The following is a 16873-nucleotide window of genomic DNA, read 5'->3' as shown; positions in this document are numbered from 1 at the left end:
AATGCATGTAATATTGTATACTTTGAAAACATGAGATGTGTCCTTTAAGTCTGATAACATAGAGAGGTTTTTCGGTGTTTTTGTCAGATACATTTGTTAAAAACTATGTAGTCAGGGAAAAAATTAAGCTAGCCATCGTTTTAGAAAGGATTCCTTAATTCAATTTGCGCGGTTCAGAAACAGATGGTCTCTTCCCAATGGATTATCAACAGGCTAAATTTTTCCACGCTTTTGTCTGTAGATCAAGACAATATTCATTCATTGTGTGCATGTTCTTTCAAGCAACATTCAATATTTTTAGTCATTTAGAAATTCTAGGTCATCAACTTTTCGGTGAAGTGTCAAAAAACATTTTTTAGGTAATTCCCGAAAGACCCGTATGTATCATTTCTAATGCTTGGTGCTTGTGAAAGGAACAGTCACAAGTGTGAGAGACCTCCTGTTTCTGAAGCTGCGCAATATGAATTTAGGAATCAATTCTAATCGTTTTAGATTTAGCACGCTTCCAGGATCACGAATCGTAAGTCGGGACACGCCAATTACAACATACTAAACAGTGTGACATCATATCTCAAATTAGAACACAGTACTATGGACATTGATTATCATTTGTCTTTTCTTTTTTAACATGGAAACAAGTGAATTGAAGATGAAATTTGAGAGCCGGAGAATGGTTATTGCTGAACACAATCCTTTAGATATTGAATGTTTGGTTTGTTTATTTCTTTTTGCGTCCCTACCAGAATTTTCACTCATATTGAGACGTCACGAGATGTACGTGAAATACCACAATTAGCGCTCACTGCCGTAGCAGAGAAGGTTCTACCACAATTACACAATTAGCGCTCACTGCCGTAGCAGAGAGGGTTCTACCACAATTACACAATTACCGCTCACTGCCGTAGCAGGGAAGGTTCTGCCACAATTAGCGCTCACTGCCGTCACTTCTAGATGTCGAGCGTTTGAGCGAGTCCACATGAATGAAAAATTCTCAAGTGGGACGTTAAACAATATATAATTAATCATTGTAGCATTTGACGAAGGAGTAATTACTATCTATGAGGAAGACTTAGGTTTGATGCGACCATAGCACGAGCGGGGCTCAACATCCCAGTCACGAGGCACACGCTCCATCTTTGAGCTACCGCTACCGGTAATACCATTATTTAGTGAAAACATTTAATCATGTCTTGTAATTAACTTAATTTTCGGTGTATGTGTGTGTTTTATTATGTCCTGATGTCAAATTCTGTGCAAATAAATTTGATATGCATTAGTTCATGCACTAGTGCCAAGGCTTTGAATTAAGCATTTAATTAAGACAAAACAGTACCTTCTCTGGTGAGTGGAATATACTGATCTGTGCACGTGAAGCTCGCTACTCTTCTCTGTAAAATCCCGTCTCTGATCACCACGGGGTTATAACTCGGTTCCCGTATGTTTGTGTAATTATACCACATCATGGTAAATTTGTAGTCCACGTTAAATTCAAAGTAACACACATTATGGAGACAGTTCCGATGCGGCTTCACGACACGAGATGTGCATTCCAACACGGAAAGAATTACCACCAGTAACTGAACGATCATATTGATTTAAGAAATTTAAAAAAAAATACTGTTTTCAACTTTTAACTTTCTATTAAAATTAATTTCATATAATGTCACTCCAATGTTTCTCACACTCTTCCCTTCAATGATCGGAAGTTGGTTTGCTTATCTTAATTTTGTGTTTTGTCAAATTTGGTTTATATTTGAGGTAGAGAAGGCGTGCGATGATTACTCATTAATTAAAACTGTCTATTCACCTGGCAGAGCATCCTTTTCCATTTCCGTTTAAACAGGTTATATTTCATACAACTTCCTAGCTCCTACCTTGAATCAACTGCCATTAATATAAATGCATTGAAAACATTAAAATGCATGCATAATTCCTTATCACTATGTGCATTGATCCCCCTAGATTGCATTGCCCTTGGGACTAGTGATACTTTTAACTAATACTCAGGTGACCGATAAGGCCTGAGTCCTTGCTAAGACACCTGGGTAATCTCATGTCAGCGTCCATCTTGTGTTAACAATTAAATATTTTTAATTATATCTTGATAACTGCAATTCTTTTAAAATTTTGTATGAAGCAATTTTGGAGCAGGGAGAAATAAATTGTAAATTTCTGGACTCCTGCACCCCTGTGCCCTTAGGAGCGAGGGAAAATTTGACCAATTTTCAGAAATCCTTTTTCTTTAAAAAAAAAAAAAGGTCGACAGGCCTTATTAGTCACCCGAGTACTAGTGAAAAAATATCACTACTCCCAAAGGATATGAAATCTAGAAAATATTTCCTGTTCTGAATATGTAAGGTAAATTCTAATGTTCAGCAATAGTATAAAACAAGTTGTGTTCTTAGATTAGCTGCCCTCAAAAGTGCATACACTGATGAAAGGCTTTATATAATATATAATATAATATGATATTAACATTAAAACATTAAAAGATATGACTAATTTCGACCCATTCTAGAGTTAAAACCCTAGGTTGTGAAATTTACCATTTTTTGTACATCCTTTTCTGCTATTCCTAAGTATGCATTTAGATTTTATACAGTATCGGCAAACTTACACTGACATTAATACTATATACTCAGTTGGCCCCACCCTGGGGTCGGAAACCCTACTCTGGGGATCATCAAATCTACAATTTAGGTAAAGGACTACCTGCTCTTTCTAAACATCCATTTAGTTTCAATTTAGTATCAATAGCACTAAAGAAGATGTTATTTAAGTGTTTTGCACATAAACACTATATTGTAAGTTAAGTACCCCGGGGATTATGAACTTTTGAAAGAGACCTTCCTGCTCTACATCACCATGCATTTAGTTTTTCCTAAACATGTGTGGTTCTAGAGAAGAAGATTTTTAAAGAAATAATTTATTTTCACTATATACATGTACAGTGTATCATGACCACGCCTGTCCTGGGGGTCATGAAATTTAATATTTTGGTAGAAACTACCTTGCATATCATTACTATATACTCACTTTCTCTGCTAGATGCCCAGGAGTAAAGAAGATTTTTAAAGAAATACAAAATGTACATCAATTTTACATTTTTAACCAAAAATTAAGGTCCCATAGGGTGAGTGAGGGTCATGAAATTTACAATTTCCGGTCTCCTTCACCTACAGATGCTACATACCTTTGGTAAAGATTGGCCCAGTAGCCCAGTAGTTTCTGGGAAGAAGTTGTTAACGGACGATGACGGATGAAGACCAATAGCAATAGGTCACCTGAGTGCCTCAGATGACCTAAAAACTAAATGTATAATCATGTACAGTAGAATGGCCCTGGGGATAGAGAGTCTGACTCGAGGGCGGGGCCGAACTTACATGTAGTGTATATGAAATTGTGTGAAATATTTTTTTAAATCTTGTTTAATGCTGTTGATACTAAATTGAAAAACTATATGCGCTGTGATATTCACAGGAATACCAGAGGAGGAATGGGATGACACCGTGATATTCACAGGAATATCAGAGGAGGAATGGGAGGACACTGTGATATTCACAGGAATATCAGAGGAGGAATGGGAGGACACTGTGATATTCACAGGAATATCAGAGGAGGAATGGGAGGACACTGATATTCACAGGAATACCAAAGGAGAAATGGGAGGACACCGTGATATTCACAGAAATACCAAAGGAGAAATGGGAGGACACTGTGATATTCACAGGAATATCAGAGGAGGAATGGGAGGACACTGTGATATTCACAGGAATATCAGAGGAGGAATGGGAGGACACTGTGATATTCACAGGAATACCAGAGGAGGAATGGGGGGACACCGAGCAAGTGTTGCGGAACTTTCTCCAAAACAAGTACAAGGTAGATTACAGAGTCGATTTCGAGAGGGTGCACAGGATGGGCAAATGGAGTGACTTTAGCGTTCTGGGACAAACTGACACGAGGCTTTTGAACCTTCGGGCCGGAGTGAAACCTCATTCATTGACCAATGTCAAACAATTGCACATCTGTAAAAACACAACTAAATGCAAAGTGATGTAGAGCAGGAAGGCCTCTACAAAATTGCAAATTTCATTATCCCCAGGGTAGAGGTTCTGACTCCTTGGCGAAGAAGCAATCTCTATCTATATTTACGTCTTAGGTTTGACGCGGGCATGGCAATAGCGGGGCTCGAACTCGCCAACTTCCGTATACGAAGCGAACTCTCTACCACTGAGGTACCGTGATGGTGAATTCGTATTGTTGTTTAAATTCTGTATGTTCCTAAAATCCATTTAACATGTAGAGGTTTTTAAAAGTTATGCTCTTAAATTGACGTGCTGCAGTTCTCTGTCTTTGGGTCCTTTTGTTTTACGACTTTATTACAATACCAAGACCGAAAATTGTTGTTTTAATTCATCCCTGCGGTTTTGTTTTATTGTTTGATCTAATGGTTGTAGTTTATCCGTACAACTAGCAGGGACAACTACAACAGCAATGCGTGATTTGTTCAACATATCAAGCAGGGTATTGTGTGATGGGGAGTGACTAGCGCAGAGAATAGAGACATGACAAAAGTATATTTTGATGTAGCCGTTTAACAGGCAGTGTCGAAATCTCGAAAATGGAAACATTGTGAAGATAACCATAATTGAAAATATAATGAGATGATGAATAAACGCTATATATACATATTTATATGTAATAACATCATGATATACCACCACAACCGCCGCGGTGGTCTAGAGGTTAGAGCGTTCGCCCCGCATTCGGAAGGCCGGGGTTCGAATACCGGCCGCGACAGACCTAAGTCGTTAAAACAGGTAGTGACAGTTCCATCGCCAAACGCTCGGCATCAGGTGTGAATGTCATGGGTCATCGGATATGACCTTAAAAACGGATGTCCTGTGTCACAGTTGGTGTGGCATTTTAAAAAATCATCACTGTTCAAAGTCTATAAGCGACAATCATAGGCCTAAATTCTGCAGCCCTTCACCGACAATGGTGACGTCTCCATATTTGTGAAAAATTCTCAAGAGAGACGTTAAACAAGATACAATCAATCAATCAATATATCACCACACCTGTCGAAATTCATTAACAACTTGCAATAGATCGTTTGTTAATAGAGTGATTTGTGAATCAGACGCTTAGATACATGTAATAATCAGCGAATGAGTTGTCGATTTGCTTATGAATACTGAGTGTATGAACATGTATTTTTTTCAGTGATCATACAGAATGAAATTAAATATTTTCTCTGAGCTTTCAGTGGTCGGTATTCAAATTGATGTCACACTAATTGCAAACGTGAGGTTAAGCATGCAGACGTGATATTTGCACGAGCATTCATGTATTTAATCATGATAACTTAAGAAGGACATATGCAAAAACACACTGACTGTTCAATTAAAAACAGAAACATGTTCATTATATGTGCACACACCGCTACTGTAACACACGATATCATGCCTGAAGGTATCTTTAAAATTTTGCCACCAACACACAAATGATAAACAAACTTTGATGGAACAAAATCACAAAGGTTACGTAAGAAATTAAACGTGTGTTCTATAGAGGTCTTGTTAGTCTTATATACATGTATTGTGTATTTTGTTTTCCATCGAACCTCTCCATATTTCTTCCTTTTGTTCTGTACAACAGGTGCTTGAGACAGGTCTTCTACCCCATCCAGTAGTTTCTTTTCATTATCATAAGGTTAATCTATTACACGTATGATCGCTGATATGACATTCATCCCGTGGAGATCCGGGTTAGAATAGATCAACAATACCCCCTTGCTTATCGTAAAAGGCGACTAAATCGGACAGTCCTTCGGATGTGACCACCGAAACTGAGGTCCTGTGTCACAGCAGGTGTGGCACGATAAAGATCCATTCCTGCTCAATTACCAGAAGCGCCGAAATAGGCCTGAATTATGTAACCCTTCACGGGCAGTGGTGACGTCTCCGTATGAGTGAAATATTCTCGAGAGGGACGTTAAACAATAGTCAATTAATCATACAAATGATTAGCATGGTTTATTTGTACATGTGGGATTTGTTTATTTGACTGAAATACCAATAGGCCCTTGGGCCACATCACTCACCAAGTCACCTTGGCCCAGCTGTTGTGGATTTCTCTAATCACCTGCTTTTCCGTTGTCTGTCTGTCCGTCTGTAAACATTTTTACATTTTCGACCAGAACAAGTGGGCCAATTTCAACCAAACTTGGCAAAATGCATCATTGGGTAAAGGGCTTTCATGTTTGTTCAATTGAAGGGTCATGCCTTCTTCAAAGGGGAAATAATCGCAAAAATTGGATGGGGTCATTTAAAAATCTTCTCAAGAGCCACTGGGTCAGGAAAGCTGAAATTTCCATGAAAGATTCCTGACAAAGTGGGTTGATTGATTGATTGATGTCTTCCTCCACACTCAGCAATTTTTCAGTTATCTGGTGGCGCCGTTGTAATTGGTAAAAGAGAGATGACAAAGTGGAGATTCACATTTGTTAAAACTATGACCCCGGGGTATGCTAGGGTCACAATAGGGGATCAAAGTTTTACTTACAACTATATGGGGGAAATCTTTAAAATCTTCTCAAGAACCACTGGGCTAGGAAAGTACAAATTTACATTAAAGCTTCCTGACGTAATGCAAATTGAGGTTTGTTAAAATCATGGTTTCTTGGGTATTATGGGGCCACAATAGGGGATCAAATTCTTTTTATACAACTGTATAGGGACATTCTTTTAAAAACTCTTCTCAAGAACCACTGGACCAGAAAGTTTATATTGACATGAAAGCTTTCTGGTATGTGCAGATTCAAGGTTGTTAAAACCATGGTCCCACGGGGTAGGGTGGGACCACAGTAGAGGATTAAACTTTTACATTGGAATAGAAGGACAATCTTCAAAAATATTATCAAGAACCACTGAGCTAGAAAACTTTACATATGCAGGAAAGTTTCCTGACATAGTGCAGGTTGAAGCTTGTTAAAATCATGTCTTGCAGGGGAAAAGTAGGGTCATCATGAAGGGTGAAAGTTATACAGACAAATATGTAGGGACTTGTTTTAAAAATATATTTTCTCAAAAGCCATTGGGCCAGAGAAGTTTACAATCACTTGAAAGCTTGCTGACATAATACAGATTTAAGTGTGTCACTTGAATCATCATGGCCCATGAGTGTAGGGTGGGTTCACAATAGGAAATGAAAGTTTTACATACAAATATATAGGGAAAATCTTTAATAAAAATTCTTCTAAAAAACCACAGAGCCAAAAAAGTTTATATTTACATGAAAGCTTCCTGAAATAGTGTAGATTCAAGTTTGTAAAGAGACCCCCCCCCCTCGGGGGGGGGGGGGGGTAGGGGGGGCACAATTGGGATTCAAGTGTTTCATGCAAGTATGTAGGGTAATATATTTAATATGGGCCAAGGTGACTCGGGTAAGCGATGTAACCCATAGGCCTTTTTGTTAAAACATTTTTTTTTTCAATATTTACAATCCCTTGAACATTTTTGTGGTCCCAACCTAGCCCCAAAGGGTCATGACAAAACCAAACCTGACTTCACACAATATGGGTATACCTTAATACGACTACCATAACCTTACTGTTCTGGAGAAGATTTTCTTTCCCGTACACAATATGATAACTTTGGTCCACCCTATAATCAGCACTATCTTGGGATGCTTGCATATTAATATGACGAATCATGGCCCATCACATATTTTATATATTTGAAATATTGAATTCAATGACAATAACTCTGTTTTCTCATTGATGTTCGACGTATTGCGAAGTGATGTTTTGTATGCAACAACTATAGCATATACAAATTCTTTTGAATTTGTGTTTTGATTTAATTGTGTCCAGAACACAACCTTTTCATACAGAAGAAATTTGGAATTCTATTAGAGAAGATATCAGTTTTGCATACAAGTTGTTTATTGTGCATTTTGTCATAGTTTGCGGGATAAGCACTATTTGTCTTAATGTAAAACTTATACGGTACCAATTTTGATGCACCAGATGCGCATTTCGACAAATAATGTCTCTTCAGTGATGCTCAACCGAAATGTTTGAAATCCGAAATAACTATGAAGTTTTAGAGCTAAATATAAAACTTCGGTCTCTTTTGTAAAGCACCTTTCATTAAGATTTTTTGGACTTAATATTATATCATTATTGTATTACGATAGATAAAGAAATGATGTAAATCAGGGATCTTGAATCAAATAAGAAAAATATTTGTTATTTAGTGGAAATCATATTGTTAGACAATGGTGTATATGTAAATATAGTATTCATTTTCTACTTGATGACATTTGACCCTAATTTTCCCAGGAGGTCGTGCGATTTTCCGTACGATTTTATGTCTCCATATCAGCGAAAGATTCTCGAGGGGGGCGTTAAACAATATACAACCAACCATCCGTACGATTTTAAGGCATCGTATGAAGCTATGGCATTTTTTGTGTACATACTCTCACAACCACCGCCTGTCATCGCACGGCAAGGTACATGTACAGATGTACATTCAGATACAGCAAGGTTACGGGCTCCGTGGGAGGCTCGCGGTCAATTTTAAACTCAGCGTTCAATCGGCAAAACAACGTATAATTCATATATCCTATTTTTAAATCTTTAAAATGATTCTTTAGTTCAGATTTTTGACAGACGAGAAGGAACCACACGCCTTTATGTACATTTATTTATCATTTTGTAGAAGCACAGCTAGGCAAACATATTCAGAGGGCCTTTGCACATCCCTAGAAACACATCGCAGACGTTGAACGTATTTCCTTGTCCCTGTACAGCGACACCTGATGTGTGACTTGGAGCAATACCTGTTCAAATTCAAAATAACATCGTTAAAGTTAACATTCTTTATCAAATTCAATTTGGCAATGCTAGTCTTTAATCAAATAAATGATGATTTAATATGATGATGGTTCAAACATGATTTACCATTCTGCAACACCATATTCAACTAATTAATTTTCACATTATCTGAAAATACATTGCAACGATTTACACAAACACTGCATAACATTTTATACAAATTGTTCATCTTGTGTGTTTATCTTACATTTTGTTAACAGACAGTGTAACAACCACAACATCTATATATGTACGACTTTGAAGTGTGATGGTCACTTGACGCCAAAGTGCGATGGTTTGTTACGTTACGGACGCCAAAGTGCGATGGTCACGCCAAAGTTCGATGGTGCGGATTTCAGTAACGTTTGTGACGTCGTCTCATTGTGACGTCATTTTTCACGTCTTTCAAAATAATACTGTAGAAATGCAACGTTAGTTTCTTTTCTTTTGTGCATGGATTTTGCACTGATATTTTGGTGAAACAACACACGGTTGGTACATTCTGTACCAAAACACTGTCGATTACAAACCAACGAACTTCGAACATTCTCTCCCTTATACATGTATGTATAACAATCTATTTTGGTATGCATGGTAAAACATTCATTGTAAATATAATCTAACGAAAGTTTAAAGAAAAACAAAGTAATGATATAATTATATAGACCAGCTAATTAATCAAAACGACCACTATGTTTGATAAAAGCTTGTATGATAGTAAACAAGTATTCGTTTTCACTAAATTACTAAGGGAATTGCCACCCTAAAGAAGAACTTGAGTATCGACAATATGCAAGTTGCTTATTCCAAATATATCATTAAAATATTTCTGGCTTCTTTATACCTAGGACATGTAAAATAAATAATGACATTCATCCTCAACTTTTCCACAAGTACGTAAAGGACTCTTAATGATGTTAGAATGGAATAAATCTTTCTTAATATACGATGGAATTGTGCCTAAGCCTTGTATGAAGAATATTTAAACGACGGTTGTCACGTGCGAAGTAAAGAGAAGGTAAATTTTCTTTCTTTTATTTTAAATATTCATAATTATCCATAGAGATTCACTTCAATTAATTATTGAAATTTTGTTTTGATATGCTAGTAGTATTATCATAACTTGTATATCCATACAGCATCATTCCAAATCAAGCCTAGCGCTTCGCAGTACTTTCAGTACTTTGATTTTACAAAGGGGCAGCAATGACTTCCGACAAAATTGTCAATGATAGACATGATTGGATATATGTGTGTACTCGCCTTGTAGAGCAAGTTTTGCTTCTTCTCTATTAAGTGCCAATGTCCAGCTTTCTGGGTCCACCCTAAAGTTATTGCACGTAGGAAAATTCGGAGGTGTTGGAGCCATGTCCTTTATATCCCCCTCCTGCATCACCAAGCTCATTCCCTCCGCCAGGTGGTGTGTGAAATGGCAGTGCATAAACCAATATCCTAAAATCAAATGATACTGTACATTGATTGATTGTATATTTTTTAACGTCTCTCCCGACAGGGCCGTAAATTAACCTTCAATTTGGAGGAGGCAGGAAAATAGGCGGGGGTCTGGGGGCCGCCTAGGCCCCCAGACGCTGAGCACATTTTGTGCACACTGAACACGTTTCGTGCAAAATCCTTGATTCTAGGGCCTTCTAAGATGTTACTTGACTAACTCATTCTAAAAGAAAGATTTGGAATGCTTTTTAAGGGAGGTATCATGTTCTTAGTTATTGGAAACAACATAAATTCTAATGAACTTTAAATTTTAATTTTTTTTGGCTCAAAAGTTGGAGGAGACAGCTGCCTCCTACGCCTCCATGTAATTTACGGCCCTGCCTGAGAATTTAATTTTTCACTCATGTGAAGAGGTCATTATTGCCGGTGAAGGGTCTATGCTTGGAGCTTATGGCCTTTGAGCGGGGAAGGGTCTTTATCGAGCAACACCTGCTATGACACAGTACCTCGGGTTTTGCGGTCTCATCCGAAAAAACCCCAACAATTTAGTCTCCTCTTAGGACAAGCAAGGGGTACTGGGGACAAATTCTAACCCGGATCCCCATGGGCTTCAAACGTTACGAAAATATTCCTAAGATATTGTAAAAGTCAAATGTATTTGTATTACTGTTTTTAAAGGTTGGGAATGCTATAAAATGTAAATTTACCAGGATTATCCACTTGAATAAAATGTAAAGTTACCAGGATTATCTACTTAAATAACATGTAAAGTTACCAGGGTTATCTGCTTAAATAAAATGTAAAGTTACCAGGGTTATCTGCTTAAATAAAATGTAAAGTTACCAGGATTATCAGCGTAAATAAAATGTTAGGTTACCAGGATTATCAGCGTAAATAAAATGTTAGGTTACCAGGATTATCAGCGTAAATAAAGTGTAGTTACAAGGATTATCGGCTTAAATGAAATGAAAATTTACCAGGATTATCTGCCTAAGTAAAGTGTAAAGTTACCAGCATTATCTACTTAAATAGAATGTAAAGTTACCAGGTTTTGAGCTTCAATAAAATGTAAAGTAACCAGGATTATCTGCTTAAATGAAAAGTAAAGCTACCAGGATTATCTGCTTAAATGAAAAGTAAAGTAACCAGGATTATCTGCTTAAATAAAATGTAAAGTAACCAGGATTATCTGCTTAAATAAAATGTAAAGTAACCAGGATTATCTGCTTAAATAAAATGTAACGTTACCAGGATTATCTGCATAAATAAAATGTAAAGTTACCCGGGTTATCCGCTTTGAACCTAATTATAACATAGCCATTTGCCGGTACAGTGACGGTGTCTTTCAATACGGGATTTACAAGATTTAAGTCAGGGATATTTCCATCGGCCCAAGAGGGATCTGCCCACGTTGCCCGCGTGCAATCATTATTCAAACATCTAATATCTGGATTTCGTGCGGTAGAATTTCCGGTCTGTGGATCAAATGGGGGATATCCAATTTTCAAGACGTGGAAATGATGTCCATGTAGATGAACAGGGTGAGCAACTTTAGGTGTACCTGAAATAAATAAAAAGAAAATGAATGTTAAATGTAATTAATATAATAACGCTTAACTTAGTACCGAATTTGTTTTATTACATTTTAAGTTACAATATAGATCTTATGTGAATAATCACAAACAAAGAAACACAAGATGTCTTGGTGAAACACTGACGCCCCCGTATTACAACACAGTGGAAAGGTTAAAGGTTAATGTTAAGATCACAAAGCCAAATATTTTGTTGTCAATGACAAGGTCTTGCCACATGAAATACATATACCAAATATCAATACCTTACCTCTTATGGTGTAATAGATACCAAAAACTATATGCCCTCTTGGGGCATAAACATTGTTTCTTATGTGTTTCTAGTCGCTAATGTTCCTACCACATACAATTATATCGCTTGGGATTGAATTTACTGTTTAAAAAGACTCTAACTGGGGTACTCAAGTGCCGATGAAGAAAAAAAATTAACAAAATTGTATGAAATTCTACTTTGTATTCTAGTATAATTGTACATCATCTTTTTACATTACTACCAAGTTCATCCCAAAGTATGCTTCACAATTGCCGCGGTGGTTTAGATGTAGAGTGTTCGCCCCACATGCGGAAGGTTGGGGTTACGAATCCCAGTCGCGACAGACCTACATTAATTTTATAAGTCGTTAAAACAGGTGGTGACAGTTCCATCACCAAATGCTCGACATCAGGTGTGAATGTCACGGGTCCTTGGATATGACCTTAAAAACGGATATCCCATGTCTAAGTAAGTGTGGCACGCTAATGAATCATCACTGCTTAATGGCCGTAAGCGCCGAGCGTAGACCTAAATTTGAAGTCCTTCACCGGTATTGTTGTTGTGTCCATATGAGTGAAAAATTCTCGAGAGGGGCGTTAAATAAGATACAATCAATCAATCAACTGTATGCTTCATAAGATATGCAGGATGTGTAAAACTGTCTGAACTTTCACTTATCACGGCCATATTGACCGGTGCCTTTAATTAAATGAGGATGAAAGGACCTAAAACGATTAAGCGACTCAAATATTACATGTAATTCTGATCTATGATAAATCAATACAGTACATAATTATGCCAATAACAGGTCGTTATGAAGATATGTCTATTTTTATCCAAACCACATTACACGGATGTTAAACGATTTATAACAATGAAGTCGATTTGGGTATTTAGTGGTACTGGCCAAAATGGCTGTGATACTTTCAAGTGCAAACGGTCTTACAATTTTCAGTCACTTAGGACTATTAAGGACTTAAATTTATGAATTGGGGAAAGAAATTCAACTTCAAAATAAAATGTAATGCTGCACATTCTATTTAATAACTTGTTCCAATATACAACCATTCTGTTTAGTGGTACAGTGCCAGGGCCCAGGTAAAATTCGAGAGAAAAAATAATCGGAATATTTCTGAATTTTTATCTGCATACGGAAATTCGGGATGAACCTTTATAATACTTTAGATTGGTAATGAATAGATCTACCTTGGATGGCTCTGAATATGATTAGTTAATCATATCTTTGGCCCTTTTTGTTCGCCATCTTTTTGCTTGTTGTACACTTTGGAACAAGTTTCCAAGGTCTGTATTTTAACTAGTCATTGTTTGTTATTTGTGATAATTGTGTATGGGGAAAATCAGGACAGATGTGTTGAAATCCTATGTAATTACATTGTACATGTATGTATCTACTGATTTTTCCCTGTTTGAACTGGTCAGTACCATATTTATTTGTGAAATTATCTATATGGGAGAAATCAGAAATAATGGGTTGACATATTGTGCAAGAATATGACAGTGTTCGTGGATCGCTGATTTCCCCCCTTGTTTGTATGAACCTTTATCTTCGTCATTTGTTGTCTAAAATAAATGACATATTTCATTCTCATACAGTTTTACAGTGTTGATTTTTAAAGCAAAAACAAGCTTCGGTGAGCTGTCCTCTTGAAAAGGAAATAGTATGAGACATAAATAGATATAATAGAATACAGAAAATAACTTTATACCATTTGGTTTATTGTTTTGTCATCGGCGAACTTGGGTACCTTATATTTACAGTTTCTATCACCTTTATAACTCTTTAATAGTAAATTCGACCCAAGCTATGTAATTTGCCTGTGGCTCTTACCGAAAGAGAAAATAACCATTTCTATTACATTCCCAAGTTCTAGTTTAAGAAGGTGAGTACATCTGCATTCAGTGTCAGTGCACGTATCTGGTCCACAGGGCACAATGGCGTCTGGTCCGGGATAGGTCTGAAAGGAATATCACCGTGCAGTCTGTTAACTAACGTAGTACAAATTCATCACGAAATATAGCTTCCTGAACTACCCGTTAAAAAACATTCGAACACCATTCTACGTTCAAATGTAAAGTAGGCTATTACCACATCCTGACCACGTAAAAAACAACCATGGTTTAGGTAAAGGGAGGTTTTGATTTGAACAGTATTAATTTTATTCATGTACATAAATAATCGGAACATAAGTATCCATGCTTAATTCATTGACAATCATTATGACTCTTCCTCTTGAAGATGCAACATGTCACACTAGGTGTGGCACGATCAAGATCTCTTCCTGCTCAAAGGCCGTAATCGCCGAGCACAGGCCTGAATTTTGCAGCCCTTCACCGGAAATGGCGACCTCTCCATTTGAGTGAAAAAATTTCGAGTGGGACACTAAACAATACACAACCAACCTATATAGGTTTGGATCATAACCTAGGTTCCATCCTGGCCCCAAGGAGTATTGGACAGACCAACTGAAAACTCCATAGCTACGTAACTGACTATCACTATACAAATGAAATGTGATTTTCTAAGGAAGGACTGGGGACATTTATTAGAAAACTTTTAACTTCCTTCAGACAATATCAACATACAATGCCAAATTTGTATACATTTGAATAACTTTCCATGCGAGTTAATTTTCCCTTTAACATGTGTAAAATTGTAAAAACGAATTACATACAAACTGAAACGGTAGTGACGTTCTTTGGTCGTATTTTTGTTTGTGTGTGTTAACATGTACACGTGTGTTGTGTTTGTATGTTTATAGACACGTGTTCTCTCTCTGTCTCTATCTATCTATCTATTTTGCATGTATGTTAACCGGTCCTGAGAGACACAAACACTCGTAAAGAACAAGAAGGGATATAAAATATCTTTCTTGACATAAATTGAAAATTGCAAAATGACGTGTCGAATTTAACAATACCTGCAGAGCCGAGGTTGGTTTTCGAAATTGGTGACCGTTGATTGTTGATCCCCTTCCCGCTGAAACACAGAAGACAGCATTTAGAAGAAGAAAAAACTGCACAGAAAAATTGTATGTACAATCTACACTTGACTCTATTTCAAATTTCTTTCCATTGTGAAATACTAATTCTGCGTCTAAGCATTTTCGTATTTACTGTTATATTTAGGACTGCTTTTGTTGTGATACAAATATTGTCTGTTGTTTACGTTAAATTCATGTTCCCTGGCAACGCTTTATTTACTATAGTTCTGGTGGATAATTTCGTCGAAACTCCGTAATCATTACCATACCATATGAATGAACATATATACAGTTTAACTTTTTAAAGAGTAAATTTTACGTTCAAACAGTAATAAATTTTCAAACTCACGGATAAGGTTGAAATTGAGAAAGAACAACTGCTTAATATCGCCAAGTTCCACGATTGGGACCGGAAGTTTCCTCAAGGCCCATGGAGTTGATCGTAGTCGTGTTATTGGAACATTTATCGTATTGGTCTCAGGAGGATAAAGGCTACATTATAGAAAACAGGATATAAGACTGGTGATTGATTTCAATATAGTGCGCTTACTATTCGAAATATACATACAGCCTTAAAAATAATTTTGTCAGACTAAAATAAAAACATGACCTGCCGCGGCGATCTAGGACACCCGTTTTACCCAAATTGCGCTGCACAATGTGTCGAATGTAAAGTGTGAACAAACTCAAGTGCAACTTCTAGTCCGTAATGTATGTTAATTATGATAATTGTTTTACGTACTTTAAAATTAGAATAAAGGTGTTGCGTATGCGTGTATGCTTCATTTTGATTGGGTACTACTAAAACGTCTGTACCTCTCTTGTGAATGCAAGGTGAAGATAACGAACTGTGATCAATCTCATAACTCCTATAATCAATACAAAATAGATAGTTGGGCAAACACGAACCCCTGGACATACTGTACCAGAGGTGGGATCAGGTGCCTAGGAGGAGTAAGCATCCCCTGTTGACCGGTCACACCCACCGTGAGCCCTTTATCCTGATCAGGTAAACGGAGTTATCCGCAGTCAAAATCAGTGTGCCAAGAACGGCTTAACAATCGGTATGAAACACGTCAGACAGCATTTGACCCAATGATATCAGTAGCTTACCTCGATTTAAAAACTGACTATACGTAGAACAAGCTCTTGCATATCGAATCAGTTGAGATATATTAAAACCATATGCAGGTGATATTGGAATATTGCTATATAAATATGGGAAGTTGACGATGGCGAAGCTGAAACCATCCCGTTTGTCATAAATATTGAATAAAGCAAATAAGTTAATATTCACAAAATAGTTGTACATGTATAATATATGTATCTACATGCATAGAATGGTGTTGAATGACATCAATAAAAAATGCAGAGTAATACTCAAGTGTGCCTGTATGCACGTGCAATGCTTTCTCTCATTTTATACCCCCGTCTGTATTATGGTACAGCGATGTCCACCCGTCCGTTCAGGGTTTCTGTTTCTAGTTTCATTTCTCTGTCACATATCAAGCTGACACTTGTTATGTAACTTATTTTAGTGTATCACTCTAGATCTTATTGCAATTTTGATTCATTTCGACCTCTCGCAGGATTTTTGCCCCCTTATTTGAAAATTATTCTTACGTTGTATATATGGAGGGTACATAATTTGTCCGGCGAACTACTCCCACAATTTTCAAGCGAGTAC

General features: G+C 37.0%; 2 protein-coding genes across 2 annotated transcripts in view; both read right to left on the bottom strand.

The window, feature by feature from the left end:
- The window catches only part of LOC125665390 (uncharacterized), a 39715-nt gene extending 38237 nt beyond the window's left edge, over positions 1–1478 (bottom strand). Inside the window, exon 1 of the mRNA XM_048898033.2 lies at positions 1334–1478. Coding sequence (XP_048753990.2) covers positions 1334–1463 — 130 coding nt within the window. The 5' untranslated portion in view covers positions 1464–1478. The remainder of the gene's footprint in view (positions 1–1333) is intronic.
- A 7224-nt stretch (positions 1479–8702) lies between these two features.
- The window catches only part of LOC125665938 (uncharacterized), a 33534-nt gene continuing 25363 nt past the window's right edge, over positions 8703–16873 (bottom strand). The window contains exons 10-15 of the mRNA XM_048898966.2: positions 15536–15678; positions 15124–15182; positions 14034–14160; positions 11622–11900; positions 10151–10339; positions 8703–8853 (exon numbers count right to left, since the gene is read on the bottom strand). Of these exons, the coding sequence (XP_048754923.2) occupies positions 8741–8853; positions 10151–10339; positions 11622–11900; positions 14034–14160; positions 15124–15182; positions 15536–15678 (910 nt within the window). The 3' untranslated portion in view covers positions 8703–8740. The remainder of the gene's footprint in view (positions 8854–10150; positions 10340–11621; positions 11901–14033; positions 14161–15123; positions 15183–15535; positions 15679–16873) is intronic.

Source organism: Ostrea edulis, chromosome 10 (genome assembly GCF_947568905.1).
Source record: "Ostrea edulis chromosome 10, xbOstEdul1.1, whole genome shotgun sequence".
Taxonomy (NCBI): Eukaryota; Metazoa; Mollusca; class Bivalvia; order Ostreida; family Ostreidae; genus Ostrea; species Ostrea edulis.
This window is presented reverse-complemented; position numbering and strand designations above follow the sequence as displayed.